The following is a 25,544-nucleotide window of genomic DNA, read 5'->3' on the forward strand; positions in this document are numbered from 1 at the left end:
ATTCTACATGAGAATCACAAAAACGCTTTTTTAAATGACGCTTGATAAAGAATGTTCAAGAAAAAAAATTCACTGAGATTTCGTCTGCTAAACATTTCGAGTTTTCTCGGGAAGGCCAAACGTCTCTCTATTTCTTGAAAAGAACATAAATCTTTGTTGACTTTTTATTGTACAACAACTTGTTGATTAAATAAACAATCAAATCAATTGATTACACGTAATTTGAAAAACAACAACAAACGCTTGCTTTTCCGGTGATTATTTTAAGGGACTTGTCAACACTCGAACGTCAGAGCTACTTATAGCAAAGCACGTCAGTATATTTAACAGTCGGCATAATAATAACAATAGTGTTGTGTTGTGCATGTACTATGCCTAAATAGTAGTCAGGGTTTGATACATAGTGCACTCGCCTCCGGCTCGTGCACCATGTATCAAACCCTGACTACTATTTAGGCATAGTACATGCACAACACAACACTATTATATAAATGGTGTTAATAAGAGTAAATAATGTATTTGCTTGATTCTGCTTCAAAACTTGCACAATAGCTCAGCTGATAGTTTTGTCACATGTGCCTAAATGTTAAATGAACAAAAAAAATTTTTTTTGGTAACTTTTCTGTTTAAAGACTTGTACAAAACATAAAATGTTAATTTGAAATTATCTATAATACGCAGGGTTTGAAATTTACTAAATAGAACTCACAAAATAAAATGTCTGTTCCAAATCTGGTTTCAGCCTTTCTCTCTTCAATTTATGTTTAGATACGCCATTTTTAAATGAACTAGAATGTATAATGTTGAAAACATGATGCCTTTGGTTCAATGTTTTAATAACATAGATTGAGTCTGCTGTTGTATTTCATACATTTATTAAATAAAAGTAGTTTATATGCATTTACATTATTAAAAAAAAAACCTTGTCATTAGCCTTGTGATATTTTAAGGTAATTTTTTGGGTACTCGAAATTATTTATGAGTTGTATATTTAGGGAGTTTCCACCCTGATACCAGTTATTAAATACGTTGAGATAATATTATTGTGGACCAGAATATACCAGAATCAAAAAAGCCATATCAGAATGCAAATTAATTTTAACCAAACTCTTATCATATCATCCACCCTTTTAAACAGTTAGCGCATACCCTAAATGCTGTCTTTTAACCAAAACTATTAAGCAAACTGGATGCTACCTATGATGAATCAAAGTATTGAGAAAAATGAAAGCTGATCTTCATTTTTATGTCATTTTACACTTCTTCCAAAAAAAATGACAAATTCACATTTTAATTTATCAAATTTAAGAATTTTTGCCATAAGCATATATGCTGAATGCCTTATGTCATGTAACCAGAACTATTACACAACATGGAAGCTTTGTCAAAGCACTACCGTATTTATTCGGACGAGTCGTCGATGCTGACGACTAGTCGAATTGCTCATTTTAAGTCAAAATTTTAAAAAGATCCTACGATACATCGATACAACAGGTCAAACTTATTGCTTAAAAATGGCGTATCAAACTGCAAGTAACATTATCAGTGTATGATGCACATTATGTCCCCGATATTGCTTCCAATTATTATTAATGATTAACATTTTAACAATTGCTCTTTATACTTATGCATCGTATTTTCAAATATCGTTAACATCTATAAAGTTGCTTGCATTGTATACAATTCCCGATATTGCGTGTAATGCAGGTTGTATTAGAGTAAACTAACCTTACTTTGTCAGAAATATTTTATTCCCATGTTTTAAAATAAATTTCCACTATGACCATCGCCAGTGTATTCGCCATTACGTAACCAGCCACCTGTTGACTCGGCGCGTGGTCAATGTTTGTCTAACAATTTCCGGTGTCAGAAGCATGCACCTGTCTCGTCTCGGACTTCAAAGGGGTATCTTGAGTACAGAAAGCTTAGCAATTACTATGATTTAATGAAATTGTTCACTTTGTATTGAGTAATGCGGTTACACGCTATTGTTTTACATAGACACTGTTCGAAATAGATCGATCATTTGTACGACTTGATAATGACGATATACGACATACATATGTTTCCTTAAATTTTTAATTTAACAACAATCAAAGAATTGGACAATAATGAATCAATGAACTATTATCACTCTTATAACAGTACTCCTTATACACACAGGGAGTAAACATGCCACATGGATCTCAGCCGTAGGGAATGATTACTATAGTATTAGCACAACCAGTGTCAGCCTTTTGTAGAAACAATTGTATTGATAATTGCCGATTACGTATTTTAAGATTGATTTTGACTAAAAAATATTTCTTCTTTATACTTTCTAGTAACCACTCTTTACTAATAAAATAATTAAAAAAAAATTCCCTGTACTTACTGTAATAATTTTTCCATTCAAATCTGGTTTTAATTTTACTGCACAATATTATCTTCCCACTAGTGATATATGGAACCATGTGACGATGTGTTTATAAAAAGGGAACGGTAAAACTTTGAAATGATTAAAGACATGTACCATTTTTTTTATTACTGTTATTATTATGTATACTAGTGTTAGCAAATGAGTAAAAACAATTATTAATAAAGATGAACAATGAATTCAATAAGGTAATTTCCAATCACACAGCCAACTCAAGATGCTTATGACCAAGATTTTTAATGCTATTTTTAACAATTTTCTGACCTCAAGCCTTAGACAAGTCGAATTAGACGATAAGTCGGGTGCTCTGCTTCAGAGAAAAAAATATCAACTAATCGTCGGAAAAATACGATACTTAGAGGAATCAGAGTACTGAGAATACTAAAAGTTGATCTCATTTGATACAATTATACTGTAACACTTCTTTCAACAAAAGTGGCAAATTCACATTTTCATTTTCAACAAGATTGCTAACTGCTTTCCAGTACTATCAGTACTTTGATTTGAAGTAAAACATTTGCTATTAATAGAAAGTACGAAAGGTTAGAAATGTTGGTCTTTTTGGCATATAAAAATATTTACAAGTGATAAACTATAAGAGTAAATTGCTGCATTCTGCATTGATTATAGGCACATTTTTGGAACTTGGATTTCGATATAGAAATTATTTGTCAGCGTAGTACAGATCCTGATAGCAAAGAACTAAATGTGTACAATGGTGTGCAGAAAACGTAACATGAATTTTGTCATCTCCTGAGTACTTCAAAATCATTATGTAGGTCTGTAGGTTTGTCAGTGTGAATGAACTGCACTGCTTAAACATTGATAATCTATGTAATCTGAATTATATTTGTAAACACAAAAAGTCCATTGCATGCACATTGTGTGCAAAACAAACAATTAAGGTGCACTGTTACATGTATAATATAAAAATTACCTTTCAGTGTAGCATAGATATCTTCCTGATAGCAAAGAACTAAACATGTACAATGGTGTGAAGAAAACATAACATGAGTTGTGTTATCTCTTGAGTACTTCAAAATGTAGGTCTATAGGTTTGTCAGTGGGTGAATGAACTGCAGCTTAAACATTGATAATCTGTGTAATCTGGGTTGTATTTGTAAACAGAAGTCCATTGCATTGTGTGCAAAACAAATGATTAAGGTTCACTGTTAAACAGAACGCATGGATTTTGTGAGCTATAGGATATGTATTGTGACACTTGCATAAGGTACCGTAAAGTCTCATTTATTACATACACTTTTTCAGCCAAAATTTGATCAAAAGTTTGAGGTGCGTGTTATAGCCTTAATCAAATTTGGAAGTTCCAAACAAAATATTGCTGAAAAATCTTTTGTGTGCATTTTCCTTTTTGTTGAAAAAAAAAATACATAAAATCAACTAAACACATCATTTCCTATAAAATTATAAATAAGAACGCATTTATTGTTGTTGATTAACTATTAACAAAGCTTAGTACATGGTACTTGCTTGAGAAAAAAAACCCAGACCTTTATTCTATAATATTTGGTTTGAGTTTTTTTTTCTCAGAATAATTGGCTGTTCTTGAAATATACTGAACATATTAAATGCATATCAAAATGGGAATATATAATGAATAACACAATCATATAAATGCAGTCAGAGGCAGGCAATAGGAATGAAAGATGCATGAATTCTTTATTAACAAAATATCAAGCAGATTAAATATGCAGTGTTCAGATTTTCTATTATCTTGCATAGTATATCTTTATCTTCTTTGTATTATAACAACTGTACATGGTTCGATCCATTTATATTTGTTGAATACCAATTTTCTCTGCAAAAATTCAATGTTTGTTCAAGTGCAATGTATAATTACATATTTTAAAGGGGCATGGTCACAATTTTGGTCAAATTCAATTTTGCTGTTTTTATTATTTACAATGCTTTAGGAATGTATTTCTAATGATCATATGAAATTTGAGAGTCAGGCTTAGAGTTTTGAGCCTGATCGCGCGCGCGCCCATACAAAAAAAAGTTACACTTAGTCATAACTTTTCTGTAACTAAAGTGTAACTTTTATGTACCTAAGATTTAGGCACATAAAAGTTATAACTTTTTTGTACCTAGATTGGACTTAAACTTTTTGCCCTATAACTAAAATGTACCTACATGGAACTTAGAAATTTCTTAGTATAACTAAAATGTACCTACAATGAACTTAGAAACTTTTCAGTATAACTGAAATGTACCTACATTGAACTTAGAAAATGTTCAGTATAACTGAAATGTACCTACATTGAACTTAGAAACTTTTCAGTATAACTAAAATGTACCTACATTGAACTTAGTCAATTTGTGAATGTGTTTGGACTCTGTCATTTTTACACTAAAAATTTAAGTGTATCTTATCCAAGAGGTTCAAGTCTAAAGTAGACTTTTATCACAATAAATCTAAAAACTAATATGAAATATCGTTATAACTTTGTTTTTTATAAAAATCACGATAAGTGGGGGGGGGGGGGGGGGGGGGGGTAGATGTAGGTTGATCACACACTGGGTAGTAAAATCACTAAGATTTGTTTGAAAACAATGACATAACCATTATAACGGGAATCCAGTCCTTCAATTGCAACACAAACACTTGTCCAAAATTTTATTGTTTTTATAAGGCAGAAACAGGAAATCACTTTCCGCCTGAACGCACACACATCCCAGGTTAACAGTAAAGGGTGTCTAAAGAGGTCATGATTAGTCCGTGCTGTGATGACACTGATGTTTGTTTAAGATAAAAAGTTGATGTGTGTGTTTTGACCAGCAGACATTTTTTTATTTTGCTCCTGCAAGCATTATTTTGTTATCGGTCTCTTGAACATCATTAGACATATTACGATTTCGTTTAAACACTGTTAAATACTAAGGGGTAGCATCAACTTTATATTATCACTGAAAAATTTTCCAACTTTTCATGGCCTACCCCATGAAGAAAGGAATAGAGTAGATTTCTAGAAATTGATTCTGAATTTTCCCACGACATCGAATGCATGCGAAGAAAGGGGGGGGGGGGCTGGGGAGGGGTGGTAGCATTGTTTGTTATTATGAGATGGGTTCATCATATTTATTCACATATTTCATTAATAGACATGCTGTTAACAAAGAACAGTACTGCTATTTCCATCTGTATGTTTTCCCAGTACTAGCCTATCTCTCATCGTAATTTATAACAGCACATAGCTATAAGGACTGTGTTATAAACTTTGGGAAACATGTTTTATTTAAAACAGGTGTTATAGTTTTTGGTTTTACATATTCATCAATTGTAAAAATGCATTGGTATTTAAATTGATTTAGTTTTTAAAATTCCCTCAAATTATTCAAAATGGCGGCTCTTGAGACCGGAAATGCCCAGTTTTGATGATCGGTTAATAAACTAACAGGTTGTAAGGAAAGAAAATATTACTAAAATTTGTTTCAATTAAATGCAGAATTCTTTAGATAATATTAATTAAATAATATTGTTTTTTAACCAAAATAAATTTTAAAGATTTATCCCGGTATTAATCGTGGCTGTATCGTGATTGGCCAAAATTTCAAACTTTGACTTTCGTGAATTCTGATTGGACAATTGCCATTCCGCCATCAAATTTTGAAATGGGCAAAGAAGACAGGAGTTGTTGTGAAGATTTTCCTGATTTTTTCAAGAAATATGCAGAATCACAGCGTGTTGTATGTAGTAATGAAACTGCAAGCAGTGGTTTCATAAAGATACACATGCTTAAGACCTGGATGATATGGCTTTAGTTGTGGATGACCATTTCCATTCAGGGTAAGTCTGATGTACAAACAAGTCATTTTAAATAATTCATTTGTGTTTGCTTATCTCAATTTCTATATTATTGCTTTGCACTTAGAAATGAATTACATTTGGAATATTTCTAGAATTCTAATAAGAAGTGCATGATTTTATCATCTATATCAAAGTCTATGCAGCCATGTATATCTAGTGATGTACATTCTATATGTAATCAAATTATGGCCGACTCTTTTAAAAAGAGTATCATTGTATTGCAGAAAAAATTCCAACCAAGTCCAGCTAGCAGACTGTACACCAGATTGAAGATACATCATTAATACAAGATGAAAAAAGTAAGTGTGTGTGTTTATCAAGTAAAGATATACAGATTTTAAATTTTTAACCATATATTATGTATAACTTTTAGTAAATGAATTATTGTAAATCTGAGAATATAATGGCAACTGCTGTATCAATGTTGACTTTTTTTTAGAGGGGGGGGTCTAGGTCAACAGAGAATTGAAAAGTTTTACTGATATTTAATAATAATTTATGCTACATATATTGAAAATTGTCAAACAGTATCATGTTTTAAATATTATTGCCTTCTTTTAGATTAATGGAGGACGAGGATAATACTATGAAAGAGATCAGATGCAAGAGCAACCGTTCCCATAGAAATACATGCAGCCATGTAAACAGAAACCAGTTTTCACCTGCCAGGTGCTGGTCACATATATATTCAACTTGGTATGCTATATAATTTTCTGTTTTAAGTATAAGGTAGTTGTCAAGGATTTTAACAGTTACAATGAAAGTACATGTAGTAAGAAATTGCCATAATGAAACATTCTTTTTTATACATTTTAGGAAGTTCAACAGATTCAAGAAACAGATCCAGTTGATTGCTGATAAATTACTGCAGGTCATTGGTATCATCTAGAACCAGGACTGTTTTAAAAATCATACTAGTATGTTTGGAACAAAATCATGCTAGTATATGTTAGGAATTAAACTAAAACATGCTTTAATTATGAAGGTTTTGGTCAAATTTTGGTTTACAAAATAATGTTTTTCAAACTTTCTATTCAAATTTAGCAAGAACATTAGACACACATGTAATCCCAAATGCTTTTATGTTAGATTATTGCTTTATTTAAAAAACTTGCATATAGGGTCTGTAATGATTTGAGATAATTATGTAAACAATAAAATGCTTTTTTGGTGTCATATGCGGGATATGAATGTAGCGACATTGCAGAAAAAATACATTACCCGCATTAGCGAGTTATGTAAATTTTTTCTGCAATCATTGCTCCCTTCATTACCTGCATGAATCGTCAAAGAAAGTTATATTGTTTATATTTACATCTTTCTTTTAACAAATTAATAAATTGTTTGTAAAGAGTAAGTTAAATTTACTATATTATTTTTAATGTGCATCAGTACGTTAGCTAAAAGAAACGGCCAAATTGTCTTCAATGGGAATGTGAGTCTGCATTGATATCCTGATTATTTCAATGATTTTTCTAAGGTCATTGTAGGTTTCGACCAATCGTTAAACAAGGCGTTAACTATAAGTTTCCATAAGAAATGGAGGAAAGCATACTCATTAGATGTAAATATAATTTAGTAAACATATTGATTAACAAAAACATTGACTTGTGTTCTTCTGCTCACATGAACAGATATGATTTAAAATTCCCATTCAAGAGCAAAAACAATTTGATGAAAAGTTCATGTCAACATTAGGGACTTTTTTTTCATCAGTATAACACCTGTACATGTACCTGGGTTTTTTTTTTATCTGAAGTTTATGATACAGATAGATATTTTTTTGCCTACATCTATAATTTTTCTGTGTAACTTTTCTGTACCTAAATGATAACTTTTTTGTACCTACATCTATAACTTTTCTGTACCTAAACAATAACTTTTCTGTAACTTTATGTATAACTTTTCTGTACCTACATCTATAACTTTTCTGTACCTAAATGATAACTTTTGTGTTTATATTTGTATAACTTTTCTGTACCTACATCTATAACTTTTCTGTACCTAAATGATAACTTTTCTGTAACTATATGTATAACTTTTCTGTAACTATATGTATAACTTTTCTGTACCTACGTCTATAACTTTTCTGTACCTAAATGATAACTTTTCTGTAACTATACGTATAACTTTTCTGTACCTAAATGATAACTTTTCTGTAACTATATGTATAACTTTTCTGTACCTACATCTATAACTTTTCTGTACCTAAATGATAACTTTTCTATACCTATATGTATAACTTTTTTGTACCTAAATGATAACTTTTCTGTAACTTTAATTTGTAACTTTTTTGTACCTAAATGATAACTTTTCTGTAACTTTAATTTGTAACTTTTTTGTACCTAAATGATAACTTTATTATAACTTTTTGATAACTTTTTTATACCTATTTATTTTTATGAAAAAAATAAATTGTCAATAGTTACACTCTAGTTATGACTTTTTTGTACTTAAGCAAAAAGTTACAATATAGGTATAACTTTTTGATGCTAATTTGGAACCATAATTGATCAGATGGTTCCAAATTGTGCTAACTTAGTTATGACTTTTTTGTAACTTTTTTAAGGGCTCATAGGTATAACTTTTTAGTGCTTTTTTTTGGTATGTGCAGATCCAAGGCTCACAATTCTCTGTCAAGTAAACAAGGCTCGTGCCCTGTTTTTGTTTACATAGGTTCAATATACCAGTGAAGAATCTTTTTCAAGCTGATTTGTCTATCCCCCTTTTCATTTTAAGCATTAATAAACAGTTCCTAACTTTACCACAATCATTTCAGGTCTAAAACTGGAATTTTCACTTTGATCAACATTCAAAATGTAAACAAAAGCTTTGTTTACATAGCAAAGAATTGTAGGCTCGATAACTCGCTTATAACTCAACGGATGATACTCGAATTTTAGTTGCCTATTAAAATTGCTTTACTGAAGCATTGTAAACTTTAAAATCAGACAAATATTATTTTTGACCAAAATCGTGACCATGCCCCTTTAAAGATAAAAGCATTGGTCACTAAATTTCTGGTTAGCATCCTTGAAATTGTGAAATGCACTAAATCTATGAAAATGATTCCCACAAGTATTAATGGAGTCATAGTTTGAGATGTAACTCCAAAAATTCACCAGATTTGGGTCTGAACTTTTACCAAAAAAAAAAAGATATTCATATTGTGATTGAGTACTTTACAGTTTTCTTGCCTGTTTAAGTCATTTTTGAACCAATTGAATATTCATTAAGGGACAACAATATCACTTACTTATAAAAGCTTGCCTATTACAAGCTGACATTGTGTATTCCCTCATCAAATTCCTGTTCTTTATTGGATACCTTTGTAGATTTTGAATTACTATGTGTGATATTAAGCATTTTCTGCCCACATAATTAAAGTTATAGCTGGAATGTTAATAAATATGTTGTAAAACAGTTATTACTATGTACAATTTCAGAATCTTGAAATGAATTATCTTAATGATGTCATAATGGAGATGTGATGCTGTGATGTTAATATGATCTGACCAAAATGAAGTGAAAATCTTGTTACCCGCTTACCCATCTATTTTTTTTACTAATAAACATGCTTATGCTTGCACAAACACCATTTTGTTTTTACTATGATGATTAATTGATAAAAACAATAACATGGATTTATTCTAATTTCCAAGGTCATTATAATTTGAAGAAATTTAAATTTTTTCTTGTTTCTCAGCTATATTGTTGGAATAGTCCATTTTACTATTAATGACATAGAAACACAAGTAAAATACAGTTCTATGTACATGAGAACCAGGTGTAATACCTGAACTTATATAGACAATGATTCCCTGCCAAATGACTTTATTGTATGGTAATTGTTATACACTAGAGATCATAATTGTCAGCTTTTAAGAATGAAGAACCTTTAAATTGAATTTATTATATTGGTATGTGATATTATTGTATTAGTGTTTGCAATTTTTTCATGAACACTGCTAGAGAGAAATATAGAAAATTATATTAAGAGTTGCAAAACAAATTCCATTTTAGAGGATTCACAGATTGAGAATGTGATGCAAGGGTTCATTGAAACAATGAATGTCCTAAGGGAACATCAGAAAGAGTGGGAGGTGTGTTCTACCTATCACTGAAACACAGAAACCACACAACGCTGAAAAATCTAGAAAGAGATTTTTGAAGTTAGAATCATGGGAATTCATTTGACACCAACGCAACTAAAGGTTTCATGCATTGTTTTATTTTTGGCAGAATGCAAGACAGTAGCAGCAGTTTCAGCATGTCTCTCAGCGGTAGTGATACTTTTGAGGACCAGCCCTCCACCAGTGGCTGCAGGTACAAATCCCTTACTGGACTATTCCGATACGATACATTATGATGCACACATAAAATTTATCATGTTTATTTCATATTTTTTGTTTAATATTTATAGCAGTGACATGACCCACAAAGAAAAGCGTAAAGCTCGAGTGAAACAATATCTGAGGCAGCTTAAGGCCATGGTGCCTCCATCTTCAGGAAAAAAGGGGAAAATGGGCACCCTTAGTGCCTTACAGCATGTAATAGGAAGTCTCCAGAAAATCCAAGGTATGCATTTAATTGACGGAGTAGGGGATAGAGTGTTTAGTGGATTATATATCATGTATTATTAACATAACTGCAGTACATTGTAATTTCATCACCAAATTAAGAGTCATGTCATTTTATGACCTTAATATCGTCAAATCAGGCAGACCAACAGTGCTTAAGATGTATATTGTTCAGTCCTATTATAATTAATTTTAGCCTCATTTTAACACCACACTGTTATAAAAGTCACCAATAAAGTAACCTGTAATTTTGTTTCTACTTGTACATATATTGAAATTTGGAAAAATAGCTGTGGTATGAACCATTTCTGACCTAGTTTCTATTCACTGACTTGTATTTCGTGAAAACAAAATATCAAGATTTTCAATTGATAATTAAATTTAGAGTTCTTACTGAAGAAAATAAATCCCAAAAGAAAATAAAGCCTACAACTGATTGCAAATTGTGTGTCTAATTCAATATGAGCGTGCAGTATGTAGGAAGAAGATAATGCTGTGGGCAGGGTTTGAGATGGAAAAACTTGCAAAAAGAAATGTCATCAGTAGTTGTTCAGAAACTGAAATTGAACTTTTTAATCTAAAAGTTGTTGGACTTATTACAATACATTTTTAAGGAAAGGTGTATGATTAAATTTCCTTGATAAAGAATTTATTCAAGATGGAAAATTTGCTTGTGTTACATTTCTTTCAGAATTCTGTGTACCCGGTAAATGATTTGTGCTTATATATTTTGAAATTAAATTGGAACAAATCCCACACTTTCACACCTGCATACATGTACTTTTATTTTTAGAAGAAAAAGATAAAAGTCAATTAGCAAGTGGTGATGCCCTTGTTGAAGAACTAGACAATTCCCTCTTTGATAAAGAATACCAACTCGACTCACAAGTCCTAAAAACAGAGGTTGGAATATAAATTTAAACAATTGAAAAAAAATTACAGAATCTAGAAATACTAAAATTATTAAGGATAAGGAATATTTGAAATTGTGTCCAATATGATTAATTGGGATATATGTAATATTTAGTATCAATTTTTAATTTCCAGGAAACTGTTCATGTTGTGCTAACCATGAATGAATTTGCAGTCCTCAAAGTGTCGGAAAATGTCACTCAAATCCTAGGATATCCAACAGTAAGCATTGCCTCTCATAACTTATAATTCAATGAAGATGGAAATTGGTTATACTAGAGGAATCTTCCACTGATTATTGTCATTTGAGACAGTTTCTATAAATACTAATGCAACTATTTAATTGTCTGTTTTCTTCATTTGGTCCACTAATTGGTTAATAACTTACATTTATTTTATTCACTAATTGGCTAAAAATTTACCTTTATTTGATACAATAATTGGCTAAAAGCTTACTTATTGGAAATATATTGTAATGGAAAGCTTCATAAGGGATATGAAGATACATTTAGCATCTTGATGGCCCTGTAAACATTGTCTGTGTGTATCGGTAAGCTCTGTCTTGATCATGATAGTTCATGACAAGCTAAGATTCTATTAATTTTGATTTAGGAAAGTTGCAACCATGGGGCCATGTTATTGCAATTAAGTAGAAAATAAGCAGTTTAAAAATCTATCTGGTGTGTACACCTTAGTAAATCAATTAATTTGAGGTCCCAGATTTGTTGGAGAATTCTAGTCATTTACAGATCTTCATTGTATCACCTTATCTGGTACTGTAGACACTCCTGCTAACAAATGTCAACCAACAATATGATAAAAAGAAACTATCCTAACAGACAAATGGTTGACTTCGATATAAGTCTATGTTAATGTTACAATAAATTTCTTGTTACTTGGTAACATGCATTAAGAGCATTTTTACATCCATGTGTATATATAGGCTTTAAAAAAGAACCTTCTCGCTCTTCCTCCTCCCCCAAAGAATATTTTTAATGATTGCTGAATCTGAATTCAAGTTTTGAATGTCATTTGTTATAGGACAGCTGGATCAACAGAAGTCTCAGTCATTTTGTTCACAAAAAAGACATAGTTACCATCCATAACAGTCTCAATGTGGAAGAACTCGTACAAGTGACGGATTATGATGGTAAGCTGATGGAAGGATACTTGAAACATAGACTTATCATCATTTTACTGAGTTTTATAGTATATTACCAATAAAGTATACATGTCAAATTATATAGTTTATGCTGTAGATTCTCCAGTTGAGAGCAAACCCGAAGTTAAAAAAGTCAGCAGGCAAATAAGGAAAAAGTTCTTCTTCAGAATAAGGTAACAATTATTTTCAGTTTTGTTCCCAATACCAGATTTGATTACAACCACGCTAACAAAAATCAATAAATTTTAATTAGCGAGAAAAGATCTAGTTTTGTTAGAAAAATCAATATTTCTCCTCCATAATCAGTACTTGCTGCTTTTTTCAATCACCCATCCTACCTCTGTCTCAATTTCTTAGACATTACGACATTATGAAAAAAAAATACTGTTTGATGTTGTCCGAATAGTTAGGCATGTAGTTGTTTTTTTTAATTATCTTGCAAATTGATAATCATCATAAAATTTACAGGCTAAAAAAATTCTTTTCTTTTTGTTATACCAGCACAGCTAGGAACATTTAATATTTGTTGCTATAAAACATTTAAAATTTGTTTTAAAGATAGCTTTGGCAATCTTTTTTTTTTATCAAACTACAAAATTTTTTTTTTTAAATTAATACAGATGTAGATAAAGGCTTCTTTTTCCTCAAGTGTAATGTTTTATGTGAAAGAAAATGTAACATCACTGGATTAAAGTGTCAAAACCTGATATCCAAAGGTTGACCTAGCTTTTATTGGTACAGATTGCCTGTACTGATGTGTTTTTACATACCATAGTTGATAGCCTTTCTACAAACAATTATTTCATATTTTGACACAAAAATTCCATACATACAGATATATTTACTTTAAATTTTTTTTCTTCCTCCAAGAAACTACAAAGGGTTACAGCATAGTGGCTTCAGCTTGGTAAAACCTGACCGTTTCACAACTGTCCAAGCCACCATGTCCATTGGTTATTATCCAGAGAGAAACAAAGCTGACTCCCCGTCATCCTTCTCCTCCTCTGAGGACTGTGTACAGAAGGGGAGGAAATGTATCTTCCTAGACTGTACACCCCTACGTCCACTCTATAATGGTAGGTGTTTGGAACTTTCATTAGATTAACAAGTAATTTAGCATTTTCTTTGGGAAAGTAGTAATCTTACTGAATACCTTGAACTGGCTTATAGTTGTGGCAGTTAAAGCAATATGAGCTGTATTTTTAGAATTTTACTTTGCTGTAAAAGCCTACTAGTATGGTAAGCCTGTGTGTAACTTAAACTTTTATGATAAATAAGATTGGAAAAAATCATTAATAATTGTCAGAGGAAAGATATCTTGTCTAAAGAACTTATAGCAAATCAATTTTTGTACAGGACGACAATAATTCAATTTCGCTCCATTAAGGCTCCATAACGGCCCATTTCACAAAAATTTAGCGAAAAGAAATTTAATCAAAGTACTAAAGAACTGACGGGAGTTGATTTTGTCGATGTTTATTTATTTTAAAATCAATGATATATTATTTTGCATGACAAGTACATGTAGTTTCTAATTTGAATTGCGCACATTTTTATTATATGAATTTTTGGACTTTTTCGACAAGACTGTTGAGAAAACCCCATATGAATCATGCTAAATAATATTTAAAGATAAAATTAATTCAATCAAACTATGTATCACTAAGAGAAATATTTCTCGAAAATTGTATGGATCCAAGCAATATTGAACTTTAGTCTCGTTCAACCAAACGCTCAGCTGACACAGTCAATCTCTGACAAGGATTTACGGAGACAGCCGAGCGTCGAGTTGAACGAGACTATATTGAACTCTGGCGTAGGAATACATACGACTACAAAAAATATTTTAATTGTTCGTACCATTTAAAATCTAACTATTTTCAAGGTATTTATAGATAAATTTCCTTAAAAACAATGCTTTAGCATACATTACGTCGAATTTATCAATTATTTTCAAGAACTAAGTCTTATCAGCAGCAATGATTTGTGCTGAGGTCCAAACAGTTTCACTTTCGGTTTTTCTGAAAATCAACTCCCAAAAACCAGGATATTTTTGTCATTTTAGTAGAAAATAACATTTTCGTTAAAAATAATGTCATATTGCTTTAATATAACTGTTATTATTGGCATCTGCAGATTCAGAAAATTCTTTTTTCCTATAATATAATCCCGAACAAAATTGTTGAACAAAGAAAAATCTTCACTAATTTGTTACTTTTCTTTCAGTTGAAAATGTACAGTTAGATAAGCAGACTTTCCATATGAGGCATACCATCTATTGCAGTTATAGCTACATGCATCCAAAGTAAGTGCTGCTTAGCTCTCTATTCATGTAACATGGTAATTCTTTAAGTGAATTGATAAAAAACTGAATGAAAGATAAATTAATGTCGTTTTACTAATAGGCAGGATGAGATCAAGCTTATTAAAAATACTGTCTTAGCTGTCGCTTTAATGAAGATGATTTGATGAAGAACAAAGAAGCATATAGTAAATTAGTGACTTAATTTTAGTCTTGGCTGCATGCACTTTTAACAAATTCTTACAAACATTGATTTATAGCAAAGTGATTTTGTATTCCTTACTCGTGAAGGAAAGTTATACTTTTTAACACTTTGTAAGGTCCAAATACATGTTATTAAATGTAATCAGTAATTGTGTGTGATTTTTCAGTGCCATTCCCCTGTTAGGATACTTGCCACAGGACTTAAATGGGATGTCAATCTTTGACTTTTATCACAAGGACGATCTGGAGACATTGTGCAACATTTACAAACGAAGTAAGGACCATTCTAAGTCCGATTTACCGTGGAGAATACTGTGTTTATTTTCATGTTGTTGACCATTCTAAGTCCAATTTACTATGGGGAAATGTGTTTATTCTCATGTTGTAAGGGTTAGAAATGTTCAACAAGGCTCGTATTAACTGAAAGTGTTGTATTTTAGTTGTAGTCTCCAAAGGAACGACGTTCAAGAGTAAGCCAATCCGACTGAGGACTAGGAATGGTGCCTGGCTGACAGTGGAGACGGAGTGGTCCAGCTTTGCCAACCCCTGGTCACACAGACTCGAGTTCATCATTGGTCAGCATAGAGTGATCAAGTAAGCTTAACACAGTGCTCAGTCATGAAAACCAGTAATGGGACAAATACCTCATATCTGTAATATTTCAGTTTTATCATTTTGGCAATTTCCTCTTAGCATTTGATTTAATCATTTCAGGTTTATTTTTTTCTTTCAATTTTTTTTTTAAATACAAAACATTTTTGTGTTTGCAATTATTAGATCAACCCAAATCAGTCACCTGAGTAGCAGTAGGAGAAAGAAAAAAAATATTGTTAAATATATTGTAATATAATTTGATTTTAGACCACCAACTGATTGCAATGTCTTCTGTGAGGCAGAGCAACTTACAATGATACCAATGCTCAATGATCATCATCATAAGTTACAGCAGAAAATCAGGCAGATGTTGTTAGAGGTAAGGAACATGGGCACAACAATATTAAGATTATTGAATATAATTTTTAATACATTCTCCTTCACCAACACCTTAAATGCATGAATTGTTACAGAAAAAAAGTATTTTATAAAAAGATGTTTACATTGTTCATAGTATAATAAGTAGTTTACTAATAGGTCTTTTATCTCTTCTGGTTTTATTAAAATTCACCAAAGCTTAATAAAATGAAATGCAGAAGAAGAAATAATGTTGGACAGAGTCCTGTTATGTTTGATATGAGGTTAATTCTACTAGTAACCTACTAGATGTGTGTATGTGTTTGTTAATATGCAAGTTTGTATTGGTTTGCAGCCCGTGAGTGAGGAAAAGACCGTTGTCAAGCATGAACCAACGACAGATTCTTCTGATGACCTGAGGACTTCACGTAAGAAATTTTAAGGATCAAGGGTTTGGGTGGATAGACTTGAACTTTATTTTGAATTACCGTATTTTTCGGGGCATACGCCGGTATTTTTTTTCACCGATGCGCGAGATTCGGCCTATCCCCAATATCGGCTTATCGTAGTCCCAAAGTTAAAAAATCAGACAGTAAAATCCCAAATCCACTGCTTTTATCCATCATTTAATATGAGAGGTTGTTTTTTTTTCATCCATTTAAACTATTGTTCGATAGTTGTCTCGTTGATAATTTTCGTTAATATGTAACATAATAAATAATAAAATATACGCGATATTTTCATTACGATACAATAAAATATACGCTATATTTTCTTTACAATCCAAAATCAAAAGAATGTCTTTTTTCCATATCCATGTTTCATTATATAAACTAATCCAAAATCGCTCGTGTATGAAACGAGGAAACTATTGTTGCATACTAAAAAAAGAAAACGAAACCGTGTAGAAAGTAATATTACGGAAGACTGTGATATAACGAATATTGCAATCCCCGGTATTATGAATGTGTGCATTTTGTTTTAAAGTGAGAAAGTGAAATTAAGAATAGATATTTAAGAATGACATCAAAAGATTGGACACCGTATATCATAATTCAAATCAACCGGCAATAAGGTGAAGCTGAAATCAGTGCATTCAGTGCATTTTTGTGACTCTTTCATGGCAGCGTTTGTAGGAATCAGTGGTCTTGGGTGTAGAATAAATCAAATACTTTATTCGGTACAATTAATCTCCTGTTAGTTGAAATAACGGTATTCTGGTGTCGTGTGTATACAAAGGTGTGAAACCCGTGTCTTAGACACAGCCTGCGGGCACAATAAATGATAGCGTAGTGTATACCTCAGACCAACCGTTACACTTTGTTGCATTAACTGTGTTTGTTAGGAATACAACTTTCTTGCAAAACGACAAGTCACTTCTTAAGTAATTCAAAGAAAAAAACATAATTTAAATATTTTTCAGGGTATTTCCATTTCTCATTATTAACGATTACGGGAGATAACTCTATTTGAAAATGAAACCACGTGTTTGAGATAATGGACGCCATACCCAGTATTTTACGTATAGCTTTCAAAGTATAACTTGATCAAATGAAAATTAAATGTAGCTGTTATCAATGAAATACAAAATGTTTAGAAACATAGTATACATAGTATATTAAACAAGTTCATGGGGGTAGGTGTTGCAATAAAATTATACTATGTGAACTATACCGACAAATACGGAAGAGATCAATCATCCACAAAACACAGACGTGATTGAGCCAGATTGTTCTATTTTTTAAAATTGCTAAAAATATATTCGTTTAAGCTAATTAAATAATTATAATTACTCTTTTAACTTTCTATATTGATATTCCTGAGAGTGTTTATACCGGCAATGGCTTTCTTAATCAGCGGTCATACTTTCACTATAGTAATCTTCGATTGAAATTCGGCCAATCCCCCAAATCGGCCAGTCTAAGGATTTTTTCTGAATTTTGTCTAAAAATGAGCAATTCGGCTTATGCCCCACATCGGCGTATGCCCCGAAAAATACGGTAATTTAAGGAGGATTATCGCAAGTTATAACATTTGTTGTACCTAAATATATGAATGAATTAATTTGACCTATGCAAATTTTTGATTGATGCTGTAAGATCAAATATTGTGGGGTTTTTTAAGTAATAATTTTTCATGTGTTTTGATTAAATTGTTCAGAAAATTGTTTTTAGAATATATACATAAAGATAAAAATATTTTGCTATTCTTAAAACATTTATAGCAAATGTATCCAGGTAAACATCGCCCTTATTTTAAAGAATTACCTTAATTGTATAATCTTTATTGCAGAAGAAACAGAAAAAGTTCAGAAAAAGAGCAAACAGCAAACAGAAAAATATGTGGACAGAAAAGCTGGAAAATGCTCGGTAAGGCAAAAGTTTTAAATCACTGAGCTGGTTGTTTTGAACTTTGTGCTCTAAAGGCTGTACATGTATGTGTAACTACAGCACTGTCTTTTTTGGGGTGCTGTGCATGTGCACAATATGCTATAATAATATTTCAAATGTGTCCATGGTTTCAGGAGTCCCTGCAGTCCACGGAGTCACTAGGGAGAAGTTCACTCCAAACTTTTCCAGAACATGAAACTTCTATGGCATATGAGCAGTTAAATTATGCCAATAGTATTAAAAGGTAATTAGAATGAGAAATGTATTACACAGTTTATAATTTTAGAGTATTTGCATCTAAGATATCTTGAAACATGAATTTGGTAAAGAGATGAAAACTGTTTAAGTTTGCAAATCAAATGCTATTCTGAAACCTTCACATTGTAAAGGTTGAAAGGTAATATTGTTTGTTGATTGTGTATACTTTTAAAAAAGTCTTTTGTTTTTATGTAATATCCATTTACATGTAATAAGAAGTGAAAGTTTTGCTATAATGAACATTTTGATGATTCTTTTATTCCAGATACCTAATGAGCCAACAAAAAACATATTCATCATCTTCAGAGAAGAAAACAACATCTGAGGAGGAAACTGATACACCTTGCACCATCTCCACAACTACAGCAGGTACTTTGTGGGGACAATCAACAGGTTCTAGATACGAAAAAAAAATCTGTACAAGTCAATACTAACTGGGCATTACCTCAGTAACATTTTGTACCCAGATTTGTTAGATTGACATTCTGCAATTCTCCATATTTACCAACAAAAGTGGGTGTAATTTTGGACTTGATAGGTGTTATTTGTTATTTTCAGAAGCATCAGACTCTGAGTTTGAAGTTGATATCTCCGTTCCAAAACCACCAAGCTTTGGGAGCAGTACAAAGGTATAGAACAATAACAATTACACCACAGTCATTTTTTTCCCCAATATTTTTTTCTGAATCACAAAATAACTTATTAAGTATTATAAATACAAATACCTGAGATTAATCAAAGAAAGATTTTGAAATACCTGAATTTTTTGGAAGCATAATAGTACAATAATTTATCAGTTTTCAAAAAAAGTTAACTGCAGCCGAAAGTGTATACTATTTGTTTTAAAGTTTGAAGTCAATTTTTGTATCATAATCATGTGACAGATGAAACATGTGATAACATTCTGTGACATTTTTGGGAGTTGATTTTAATCAACTCTCCTATGCACTTACCTGGGCAAAGCGAAAGTGAAACAGTGTTTGAACCTAAGCACAAATCAATACCGCTGTCAATACTTAGTTCTTGAAAATAATCGATAAATTCGATGCTATGTATTCTGAAGCATTGTTTTTCAAGAAAACTTATTTATTAATACCATGAAAATAATAAGATTTTTTAAATTGTACAGACAGTTTAGATCTTTTTAAAGTCGTATGTATTCCTAGTTCAATGTAGTCTCGTTCAACCAGATGCTTAGCTGTCTCCGTTAATATCCGACAAAACAGAGTCTCTCTTGCTTGTCGGAGATAAACAGAGACAGCCGAGCGTTTGGATGAACAAGACAAGAGTTCGAACTTGCCTGGATCCATACAATTTCTCAGAAATATTTCGATTACTGATAGTATTTGCCTTGCAAAATCACATATCATTGATTTTGAATAAATGATAATTGATAAAATCAACTCCCGTCAGTACTTCAGTACTTTGATGTTTATTAAAGGTACTACTGTCAGAGCAAGAACAGAGGGAGGACATTGCTGGTAGTCCCGCACACCAAATAGAGGATAACACAGAGGAAATATCCACCTCCCCTGGGGCTGTTGCACCCACCTCCATGTTACCCCCACCCTCTTTGGAGAATATGGACACGATCCGCCTGTTAACCCTGACGCAGGACGCATTGTTACGACACACCAAACAACAGGAGGACCTGTTTGTAGCTCATGCCAAGCAGGATAGAACTCCTATCATCCTCAAATCAAAGGAAGGGGGCATGCTTCAAGAGAGGAAGAGAAGTCATTCTCCCGACCATGAAAAGGGCTTCTACAGGCCGACCAAGGCCTCGAGAAATGACAGCAATATTTTGATCCCACCATTTCCCTTGCCAAATATAGGGTACCCGGTTCAGTACAGGCAAGGTAATGCCCCTAGAGGTGGGAATGTGAATGGAGGTCAACAGATTGTGTCTCAGTCTGGGCTTCCTGTTTCTTCTACCAAACTGTCACAGAGTAATGTAGAAAGTAGAGCGACTCCAATACAGAGCAATGTGATTTGGCCATACTACCCTCAGACAGCATCAGGTAACTGCAAAGATTTTCATTTTGATGCACTTTACTCCAGGATTTTTTTAAATTTTAAAATGATAACAATGATACTTCTGGTTCTTTATCATCACTGTAATGCATTTAATATGCTGCAAAAAATAGAAATTGTTAATTTTTTTCTGTAGGGGCCTCATTCTATCCGCAAGTGATGGGAGGATTTTATCATGACCCCAATGGTATTCCAGCCACCTTGAGTCTCAATGTGACCAGTACTATACCCCCAACAGCCAATACGACTGGTACAACAATGAGTGGCGCTTCTAGACACAATCTAAAGGTAACTGGGGTGGGGGAGGATTCATTTATTTATCCGAACAATCACTCCTTTCAAATTCCTGTCATGAAAAGTTAAAAAGTAATTGTGCAAAGAGCTGTTTTGAAAATGAAAGGACTTTGGCCCCCTAAAATGAAAATTATCAATTTACTGAAATTTTTGCTTTCTTTGTACAGATATACATGTGTGTATTTTTTTCTCTTTACTTTCATTTTAATCCAAATGCCCAAAAATCTTAAATATGACCTCAAAAAGTTATCCTTTTCATGCTATTTTCACATTTTTAGCATGAAACTACTTATTTTCAAGCAGTTTTCCTTTCAAAAAACATTGAGCAATTGCTTACACAAACAAAAAAATTTTCTCAAAGATGTATCTATCGAAGACATAAGTGACAAAAAGTTTGCTCTTGTTCAAAGCATTGCTTTATATATCCCATTCAAAAAAAAGGAAAATGCAACTTTTTTACTTATTTTGATTGGATTATAAAAATAGCATCACTTCTGATGTCATATACTGCCAGTGAGTGCAAATAAGTAAAAAAAATAAATCACATTTTTATAAGCATCAATATATAATGGTAATATGAAAATTAAAGAAGACTTTCATAATTGGAAACTGATGAAGGGAGAAATGTGGAGATTGGCAATATAATCAGCAAGTGAGATGGGTGTGTAATGAGGCTTTTGGTTGTGTTTCTGTAGGTACTGCAGGGTCGTTGTCAGGGGCCGTTCCAGCTGCCCACCATCAGCACCACATTTTCTTCCTCCTCGGACATGTCCATCTCCCACACAGACAGTGGCTCCTCCTACCTTTATCTGCTAGACTCGGATGACCAGAATAGCTCAGGACAAGAGGTAAGGATTTATGTACTGGTAGTTCCTTCTAGTAAGACTCACAGGTGAAATATAATGTACCATTATGTCGTGTGTATAACACACACTTTTTTTAAGTGGGGAGTGCGTATTGTACATAGGACTAAAATTTTACCTCATTTTTTCAAGCTGTGATATTTGTTACCACGGGAGACCTGACTGCCAATATTGCGTGTTATTCAAGTTGTATGAGTGTATACTAAATTAACTGAATCAGGAATACCCTATCCTTAGTTTTATTTCCATGTATTGAAATATTTATCCTCTCTCTACCCTATTTCTTGCATCAAACAAGTTTAAATATCACCAGTGTATTCGCTATTACGTAAGCAGCCACCTGTTGACTGGGCATGTGGTCAATGTTTAACAATTTACGGGGTCAGAAGCATGCACCTGTCTTGTGTCGGACTTCACAGGGTGTTTTCAAGTGCATGTAGATAAGCAATTATTCTGATTTTATTAAACTTGATTACTTCGTGTCCAGTTATGCAGTTAAACGTTATTGCTTTACATAGACACTGCTAAAAATACATCGATCATTTGTACAACTTGATAATGACGATATACCATGACCATGTAAATCATGCCGTCCTTTTTAAATAAAATTGTAAGAACTTTGACTCTAATATTGCTTGGGCCATGTTCCGATCACGAAATTACAGTAATTACGCTTGAGTTACAAAATAATCATTAAACATCAATAGTTATTTGGAAAAATGGCGGTTGTCGATTTACATTGTCAGTGCTATGTTACGATCACAAAATTAAAGAAATTGCGCATTGATTATAAAATTATCATGAAACATCAATAGTTTTGGGGGAAATGGCGACTGTTGATTTTGTATCATAGGACCTGCTTTTTTTCTGTTTTTTTGTCAACTTTAGGGGTGCGTACTATACCCAATGTGTGCTATACATGAAACATTAGGTAAATGATATGGTGATGTCCTATCAAAAACACATATTTTTTAAAGATCATTATAAAGGCATTCTTGCTTTATAAACTACCAGAAAGAAAAAAAAAATGTTTATAAATATACTTTTTTTAACAATTAAATTATCTGAGAATGAGGTAATCCAGTTATTGATTAAGACCATTATTTGCACATTTCCTGGTGGCTTATGAGTCCTTGTATTACAGTTGGAGACCAAGAGTAATAAAGTTACCAGAAGTAATAAACGGCAAACAGAGCCACCATGGCTGGAGACCATATGTTGGACAAAGAAACTTGCCATGAATTACCAGCTTCCAAAGAGGAAGAAGAACAGGGTGCTGAAGTCTGACGAAGCTTTCATTGCCAAATCCAAGCCATCGAATACTCTCCTTCAACAGATGATGGATTTACAGAGTGAGATAGACCTGAATCAGGGGGCACCTGTTGTGGTGAGCACTTGTTTGTTGTTCTTTTAAAAATTCAAATAAAAGATTCATTGGTTTGAGATCAGAAAGGGCAATATGTATTGCATCTATACACAATTTAGTTAATTCACATTAAAATCTATCCATGCCTGCTTCATCTAAATATAATAAAATTTTGCAATTGTCAAAAGCTGCCTTCAATCTTGTGTGAACAAAATAAAAAGACCCTTCCAGTTTTATTGCTTTATTTAAAGTCTTCAACAGTTTAAAACAGAAAAATTCAACCAATGAACAGTTTGGCATATAAATAGATAGTGTTGTTACGATAGTCACTGACTATCGAAAAATCGTCGCTGAAGGCAGCAAGTCGGCGACAATAGATAGTAAGTTTTTATCATCGATAGTCGCTAAAAGTATTATTATACAGTGACTAACCTAGGGGGCGACTTGCTTTGTTATCGGTAACTTCGCCGGAATTTCCTCCGAAAGAGAAGTTGAAGTCGGCATCTATGCTGAGTTTATGATCGTGTTAATTAAACCCAAAGGGAATAAAATGATAATTATCAAATTCATAAGACGTTTTCACAAGCTCAGTTAACCCCTTTTGTTATTAGGAACTTGCGGCTGTCTCATCTTGAAGTTCATGGGTAATAAAAACGGGTGATAGTGTGCATTGAAAATTGCAACCGATGTTTAGTACTTTTCATGCTGATATTACAATTATAGTTTGAAACTTGTAATTAGTTAATAATACTGCCAAATTATTGCTAAAATAATCATAAAACCGTTTGTTTACAGTTGTCTTCAAAATTGAACAGATCCGCTACATAACGATTGTAACTGGGTCAAAGGGTTGCACTAATACCTCCAAAATACACAGCAGTACATGGACTGGGTTAATTTGTCATTTAACTAACAGAATTGCAAGACATTTAATGTATAAAATGTATGAATGTATCAGATCAATTAAATTTAACAAATTGGATAAGTTTTTTTCTTCAAAGAACTAGGTACAGTTTCAGTCATATTTTGCCTTTTTTGAGTGATCTTAAAAAATATCACCAAAAATGGAAATGTAACATTTATTTACACAAAAATACCCATAAACTATGGATCTATAAATAGTTACCTGATAAGACTTTCACAAGGGTAATTGTGATGTCACAAACAGTGCATTTTCCCGTAATTTTCATAAAACTGAGCAGAAGACACCAATTTCTCGGTAGTTTTTTGAATAGAAAACTATGTCTGCAGACATCGCCCACAATGAAACTCACATTATAACTCTTATCATGTTAAAACACATAAAATATATTAATTTTGTTGTGGGCGACAGCTGCGGACACATTTTCCTCTTCAAAAAACTATGAGAAAATGTGCCATTTTTCACCATTTTTGACTAAATCTTAGAAATGGGACAAAATGTTGAAATTTTTTTTTGAAACAAGATACAAGTGTATAACTTAGCATTTCATATACACACATGTTCAAGATAGTACCGGTATATGTGTATTTTCATGAGATTTAAATACATTTTGAATTTTAGGGCAAATATTAAAAGAAACTGTACCTTCTTCTTTATAAGTTGTTTTATTTTTATTGATTTGCTTCTAATCCAATTTAAATTAAAATTTGGCCCTAGGTATGTCCCTAAGTATAATATTTCATTCATTTGAAGATAAGTTAATAAAAAACTATTGATATATGAATTATAAATAAAGAAAAGGCCTTTTCTTTGATGCTGGTATCTTTCACTCATTGAAAGGATGAAAAAAAATTAATCTTTGTTGAAATTTGATAGTTTCCATAATTTATTTTATAATCGATTGTGAGCTGCCGATTCAATTTGATTATCGATGATAAAATTTGTTCGATTTTACAACACTATAAATAGATAAAAATATATAAACGAGAAACAGACCTTGTTTTTGTGTATTTTTCACACTTGATGTTATTTCTTTGGTGCCCAATAACAGGTACATATAT

General features: G+C 32.1%; 1 protein-coding gene and 1 long non-coding RNA gene across 6 annotated transcripts in view; both read left to right on the forward strand.

Annotated features, from left to right (window-relative positions):
• Window positions 1–25,544, forward strand: part of LOC105333254 (period circadian protein) — a 33,204-nt gene that overhangs the window by 5,142 nt on the left and 2,518 nt on the right. For 3 of the 5 annotated variants that reach the window (XM_011436153.4, XM_011436151.4, XM_011436152.4), the window contains 20 exons: window positions 10,488–10,571; window positions 10,669–10,823; window positions 11,619–11,728; window positions 11,873–11,959; window positions 12,779–12,887; window positions 12,997–13,072; window positions 13,770–13,975; window positions 15,126–15,204; window positions 15,573–15,679; window positions 15,846–15,999; window positions 16,267–16,378; window positions 16,712–16,784; window positions 18,649–18,725; window positions 18,881–18,990; window positions 19,270–19,373; window positions 19,563–19,633; window positions 20,446–21,025; window positions 21,175–21,326; window positions 22,028–22,180; window positions 23,340–23,582. In XM_011436153.4, the coding sequence (XP_011434455.3) occupies window positions 10,489–10,571; window positions 10,669–10,823; window positions 11,619–11,728; window positions 11,873–11,959; window positions 12,779–12,887; window positions 12,997–13,072; window positions 13,770–13,975; window positions 15,126–15,204; window positions 15,573–15,679; window positions 15,846–15,999; window positions 16,267–16,378; window positions 16,712–16,784; window positions 18,649–18,725; window positions 18,881–18,990; window positions 19,270–19,373; window positions 19,563–19,633; window positions 20,446–21,025; window positions 21,175–21,326; window positions 22,028–22,180; window positions 23,340–23,582 (2,841 nt within the window). In that variant the 5' untranslated portion in view covers window position 10,488. Of the gene's footprint in view, window positions 1–3,685; window positions 3,710–10,329; window positions 10,349–10,487; window positions 10,572–10,668; window positions 10,824–11,618; window positions 11,729–11,872; window positions 11,960–12,778; window positions 12,888–12,996; window positions 13,073–13,769; window positions 13,976–15,125; window positions 15,205–15,572; window positions 15,680–15,845; window positions 16,000–16,266; window positions 16,379–16,711; window positions 16,785–18,648; window positions 18,726–18,880; window positions 18,991–19,269; window positions 19,374–19,562; window positions 19,634–20,445; window positions 21,026–21,174; window positions 21,327–22,027; window positions 22,181–23,339; window positions 23,583–25,544 lie in introns of those variants that run through there. The other 2 variants (XM_066079942.1, XM_066079944.1) reach the window with 2 other exon arrangements.
• LOC117689973 (uncharacterized) lies at window positions 5,712–7,199 on the forward strand. Its single transcript, XR_010712242.1, has 3 exons — window positions 5,712–6,544; window positions 6,807–6,941; window positions 7,062–7,199. It is a non-coding gene; the product is annotated as an uncharacterized lncRNA (long non-coding RNA).

This window comes from Magallana gigas, chromosome 3 (assembly GCF_963853765.1).
Source record: "Magallana gigas chromosome 3, xbMagGiga1.1, whole genome shotgun sequence".
In the NCBI taxonomy this organism is placed as follows: Eukaryota; Metazoa; Mollusca; class Bivalvia; order Ostreida; family Ostreidae; genus Magallana; species Magallana gigas.